General features: G+C 63.2%; 1 protein-coding gene across 1 annotated transcript in view; it reads left to right on the top strand.

Moving 5' to 3' along the window:
* Positions 1–314: 314 nt before the first annotated feature.
* The window catches only part of ZCCHC14 (zinc finger CCHC-type containing 14), a 64757-nt gene continuing 59071 nt past the window's right edge, over positions 315–6000 (top strand). The window contains exon 1 of the mRNA XM_062178000.1: positions 315–860. Within this exon, the coding sequence (XP_062033984.1) occupies positions 315–860 (546 nt within the window). The remainder of the gene's footprint in view (positions 861–6000) is intronic.

Genomic DNA, 6000 nt, shown 5'->3' with positions numbered 1-6000 from the left:
GCGACGCGCGCCGCGGCCCGGGGCTAACGGCCGGCATGGCCGGGGCGGCTCCGTCGGGGGGCGGCCCGCACTGACAGACCCTGCGGCGCGGGGGGCGATGGGGGCGGCCGCCTCCCGGGCGACGACGACGACGACGACGACGACGAGCGGCAGCCGCCGCCGCCGCCGCGCACCGGCCGCCGCTGGGGACGGGCGCGGCCGAGGCGCCTGCTCGTGAGCGGGGGCCCGCGGGCCGCTCGCCGCCCCCGGCCGCCCCGCGCGCGCCCGGCCGCCCCCGCGCGGCCCCCGGGCCCCGGCGCGGCGCGGGCGGCAGCATGGTGGAGAAGCGCTGCCCGCTGCAGAGGGACGGCGTGTACCGCTGGTTCTCGGAGCTGCCGTCGCCGCAGCGCGTGGAGTTCCTGTGCGGCCTGCTGGACCTGTGCATCCCGCTCGAGCTGCGCTTCCTGGGCTCGTGCCTCGAGGACCTGGCGCGCAAGGACTACCACTCGCTGCGGGACTCGGAGATCAAGGCCAACAACCCGGCCGACCTGGGCAGCCTCACCAACCTGACGGACGAGGTGGTGCGCAGCAAGCTGCTGGTGTCGCTGGCGCTGCTGGGCTCGGAGCAGCGCGAGGCGGCGGGCGTGCTGTACCGCACGCTCACGCACATCGACTCCATCATCCACAACTACGGGCTGCAGCTCAACGAGGGCCGCACGGGCGATGAGTTCCTGCTGCTCTTCACCATGGCCTCCAACCACCCGGCCTTCAGCTTCCACCAGAAGCAGGTGCTGCGCCAGGAGCTCACGCAGATCCAGAGCAGCCTGAGCGGCGGCGGCGGCGGCGGCAAGAGCGCGCCCGCCTGCCCGGCCTGCCACAAGGTGCGTGCGCGCCGGGCCTCGCCGCCCGCCCGGGAGGGGACGGAGTGCGGGAGGCGGGGAGCAGAGGGCGCCCGCGGGAGTGCTGCGTGCGCTGAAGGCGGTGCACACGTGTGCGGGAGTGCTGCGTGCGGTGAAGGTGCGCACACACGTGTGCTGTGCGGTGAAGGTGTGCACGCACACGTGCGCTGTGTGGTGAGGGTGCGCACACGTGTGCTGTGTGGTAAAGGTGCACACACGTGCGCTGTGTGGTGAGGGTGCACACACGTGTGCTGTGTGGTGAAGGTGTGCGCACACGTGTGCTGTGTGGTGAAGGTGCGCGCACCCTGTGCTGTGTGGTGAAGGTGCGCACACGTGTGCTGTGTGGTGAGGGTGCGCACACGTGTGCTGTGTGGTGAGGGTGCGCACACGTGCGCTGTGCGGTGAAGGTGTGCGCACACGTGCGCTGTGCGGTGAAGGTGTGCGCACACGTGCGCTGTGCGGTGAAGGTGTGCGCACACGTGTGCTGTGTGGTGAGTGTGCACGCACACGTGTGCTGTGTGGTGAAGGTGCGCACACACACACTGTGCTGTGTGGTGAAGGTGCGCACACACACACTGTGCTGTGTGGTGAAGGTGCACACAAACACTGTGCTGTGTGGTGAAGGTGCACACACACACACTGTGCCGTGTGGTGAAGGTGCGCACACACGTATGCTGTGTGATGAAGGTGCGCTCACGTGTGCCATGTGGTGAAGGTGTGCGCACACGTGTGCCGTGTGATGAAGGTGTGCACACACGTGCGCTGTGTGATGCAGGTGTGCGCGCACGTGTACTGTGATGAAAGTGTGCACATGTGTGTGTGAGCGTGCTGTGTGATGAAGGCGTGAGCATGCGCACGTGTGTGTGAGCGAGCGATGTCAGAGCCAGGCTGCTGTGGGGACAAATGGCGTTCAAGCCCCGGGGTCGGCGGCTGCGCAGTCCCGAGGAAGCAGGAAGGGCCCGCGGGCTCCGTGTGCAAACGTGAACTTTGAGTGTTGCACAACTGTGTCAACACTGAGGGCTTGGGGTCAGCCTCTCCCCAGCGCCCGGAGCCCAGCACGGGAATGGCCTGTGTGAGGCTGGCTCGTGGGGACATGGGGATGCTGTCTGGGGCACGCGAGAGCCCCGGCTGGAGTGGCGTGGGGTGGCGCTGCCTGGGCCGCGCCGTGGAGCCTGCGTGGGTTTCTCGCTGGTGTCTCTGGGTGACGTGGCCCAGGACTGCGGTTTGCTCCTCATTCAGTTGCGTTCCTTCTAGATTCCATCTTGTGTCATGGCAGGGAAGTGTCCCTCTGCAATCAGGAGAAGCTGGGTCCTAGAAGCGGAGTTGCTGATAGCGAGCGGTGGGCGCGCGGCCCTGGGTCCGGTCCCTGAGCTGAGGGCGGCTCCCGCGTGGCAAGGGCTCCATCCCCAGCAGAAGTGTCACGTGGAGGAGGCTTTGGTGAGGTGCAGGGGCTGCTCCGTGTCTGGCCCCATGCACCTGGGGCCGCGGGCAGCACGGTCTCCAGCCGTGTAACCTTGGGAGGGTGGGGCCCCATTCTGGGGGCTGGGGGGGCTCAGACAGAGCGTCCTGCTGGCATGAAGCCGAGCCGGCTTCCCCCGGTGGCCACGCTGGCTTCCGCATCTGTTTGATGCAATGTTTATGTCGTGGCCGTGGGGTAAACTTTGGAGTGTTGACTTGAGGCTGCCAGGTTTTTGGTTCGTCTTTGGGGAATGTGGAGAGCCTCGTTTGTGGGCGCCCTGCTCGGTTCAGTGGAACTTCCTGCCTTTGCTGCCTTCAGGCCGAGGCTTGACGGCTGGGCCGGCACCCCGGGCACGTCTGCCCCTGAAGAGCTGCCCGCCTGCCCTCTGACGTCCGCACACCTGCACGGGGCCCGGAGGCTTCACCTGCGCCTCTGAGCTCAGGGACTTTGGGTTTTTGTGTTGAAGATGTCGGTGACTTTGGAAGTTTTCTCTATTTAAATTTTTTTATTTATAGCTTTGTGAAATAGTCATCATTTGCAATTGCTTCTCCAAACCCTGCTTTTCCCCCCGTTGTTTAATTAGAAAGAGAGAGAGTGTGAGCAAGTGAGTGAGCGAGCGAATGCACACTTCCTCCCACTGGGTCGCTCCCCAGATGCCTGTGGTGCTGAAGCTGGGGCCTCGAGCTTGATCCCTGTCTCCACATGGGTGGCACAGAGCTGGGTGGCCCAGGGTCCACATCCATAGGAAGCGGGAGTCGGAGCCAGCCGGGCACCCACGCCAGGCTCTAGTGTGGGTGTCCACTGCTAAGCTAAGCGCCCAGCCCTGCTCTCATTTTAAAATTCTTACTGCTCTACGACCTCGAGTTTCGGGATGTGAGGAGTAAAGCAGGCATTTTACTGGAGGAGGGGCTGTCCACTGTGGCAAGGGAGGCGAGTTGTTGCTGCGGTGTTAGCTGCTGGGCACAGGCGATGCTGTGGGCTGGCGGCTGTGCCGGGGGCTGTCCCCCAGTGACAGCTGGGCTGGGCTCACCGCCGCCTGCCTTCTGCACTCCATCGAAGTATAAAACCGTGGTTACGGAAACCGCGCAGGCAGATCGCTCGTGGTCAGCCTGGGCTGTCGGCAGGCTGTGGCGTGTGCACGGTGAATCGTCTTTGTCTAGTGAGGCTTCATGGAGCTGCAGCTCCCGAGCTGTGCAGGGCACCCTTCTCCAAGGCTGTGCACCTGCTGCTGACGACTGACTCAACAGCACGCTCGTCACCCCGAGAGACGCCCCCTCCGCGGCTGCCAGCCGTGGGCGCCCTGCGACCCCTCGGCCGCCCCCTTGTCCCGGGATTTGCCTTTGTGGACGATGGCTGCAGGTGGAACCTGTGTAGCTGCTCAGAACCACGTTCCCAGCGCTGTGGTGGCAGCGTGTGTGGACTTGAATCTTCTTCGTGGCTGAGTAATGTTCCGTCACACGCACAGACCCTGGGCTGTTTATCCATCCGTCAGTGGGTGGACAGCTGGGTTTCAAATGCATCTGTTTGCTTCATTGTCACTGTGCTTGTCCCCGGGGACCTCCTGGCCGCGTGCGCACAGCCCTGCAGACTGGGGGTCTCGGGGCCGTGGGGCTTGGTCACACAGGTGTGCGTGGCTGTCCTGTCCGGGTGCTCCCTGACCTCTGGGTCTCAGCACCCACCCCGCCCGTGTGGGTGGTGGCAGAAGCGCTGCTCGGGGCTGGCCTTTGCTCTGGGCGGAGGCTGGGGTGTGCAGGGCAGGGTGGAGGTGGGTGTCTTCCTCTGGTGCGTGGCCTGTGCTGCAGCTCTGCAGTCACATGCCGTGTCTACACATGGCTGCCTGGAGGTGGGCGCTGGGGAGACTTGGGGTCCATACTGAACTAAGAATGAGTCTGCCGGTGCTTTCTGTAAGTGTGCAAAGCCGCCACGGTTCAGGAGCCCAGACGTCGGCCCCGGGGTGGTGGTGGTGGGGGTAAGTGGATTTGCCTTCCACACACTGACCCTAACCTGGCATGCCCCACGGCAGAACTGGTCTGGAGTGGCTCTTGCTGTCTCCCAGGGCCCTGCCGCCTGTCCTCGTGTGTGGTTCCCGAGCCACGCATGTCTGTGTGTGAAGGGCAGGACGCACAGGCTTGGGGACCTGGGTGCGGCCAGAGTTGCTCTCTGGCCTGCGTCTGCCGGGCAGTGGCTTGGCCTGTGCGGCTCTGCCTTCCTCCTGCCCTTTGCCCTCCTTCTAAACCAAGTCTGTCTGCTTCCACCTGGGCCAGCTCACGTGTGTCTCATTTGACTCGCTGGGCATTGGTGTTCCTGTGTTACCTTCTCTTGCGGGGTGCAGCGTGGCAGTCAGCCGACACACGGCGGGTGAGCACCGCCGTGCCCTGTGTGCTGCTGTGTCTGAGTGCGTGCTGACCTGGGCCTCCTGTGGGCTGTGCTCTCCTGTCCTCTGTCCTTCGGCCATCTTCTTTTTCGATTGAGGCAATGTTGGGATGAATGCATATTTTTCCAACAAATTTGCGTACGAATCTCCAGGCTGGCGCGTGTGTCTGTGGGACTGGGGACTGCCGGCCTCGGAGGCTGACAGGATTGACAGGACTGAGTTGCCAGGGCGCAGTGATGGCCACCGCAGGCCTCTTCCCCGGCCAGAAACGGAGCCGGGACAGGACTTTCCTCCCCATGGGTGAGAACAGGCGGAAGGTCGTGAGCTGGCTCGTTGGAGGGTTTCCGACTGTGCACTTTAACCTCGACGTAGGCAGTTTAGAAATCTAGTTTTGACTCAGTACTTTCCCCCTCCAGCCTCTGTAGGTTTTTTTATTTTATTTTATTTTTTATTTTTTTTAATTTTTGACAGGCAGAGTGGACAGTGAGAGAGAGAGAGATAGAGAGAAAGGTCTTCCTTTTGCCGTTGGTTCACCCTCCAATGGCCGCCGCGGCCAGCGCACCGCGCTGATCCGATGGCAGAAGCCAGGTGCTTCTCCTGGTCTCCCATGGGGTGCAGGGCCCAAGGACTTGGGCCATCCTCCACTGCACTCCCAGGCCACAGCAGAGAGCTGGCCTGGAAGAGGGGCAACCGGGACAGGACCGGTGCCCCGACCGGGACTAGAACCCGGTGTACCGGCGCCGCAAGGCGGAGGATTAGCCTAGTGAGCCGCGGCACCGGCTTCTCTGTAGGTTTTTTAAAGTGTTTGTCTGAAAGGCAGTCTTCCCTCAGCTGGTCTGCTCCCGAAAGGGCTTCATGGGCCGGCTGGATCCAGGACCAGGAACTAGGTCTTCCCTCGGTGACAGGGACTCAGGTACTTGGGCCGTCACCTGCTGCCTGCTGTGCGTTTGCAGGATGCTGTATTGGAGCTCAGGCTGGCACTGCATTATGGGATGCGGGCGTCCTGAGTGGCAGCTTGACCCTGTGCGCCCTGGGGCCAAGCTGCCGACAGCCCCGACCCGTTGTGGAAACGTTCCTATCACAAGTAGGGAGAGATGGCCAAGAGCCAGTACCACAGCTCTCTGTTTTGCTTTGGGTTAAAAGGCCTGAAGTTCCTTGAAGCGAATAGAAACTAAAATGGTTTTCAGACGATTGAAATTGTGACAGCCAGTGCACAGTCACAGGCCTGCCCGGAAGGTGAGAGCATTGCCAGGGCGGGAGCCACACTTGCCACTGGCAAGCTGGCCCGG

This window comes from Lepus europaeus, chromosome 19 (genome assembly GCF_033115175.1).
Source record: "Lepus europaeus isolate LE1 chromosome 19, mLepTim1.pri, whole genome shotgun sequence".
Taxonomy (NCBI): domain Eukaryota; kingdom Metazoa; phylum Chordata; class Mammalia; order Lagomorpha; family Leporidae; genus Lepus; species Lepus europaeus.
Note: the sequence above shows the minus strand (reverse complement) of the source record. Positions and strands in the feature narration are given on the sequence as shown.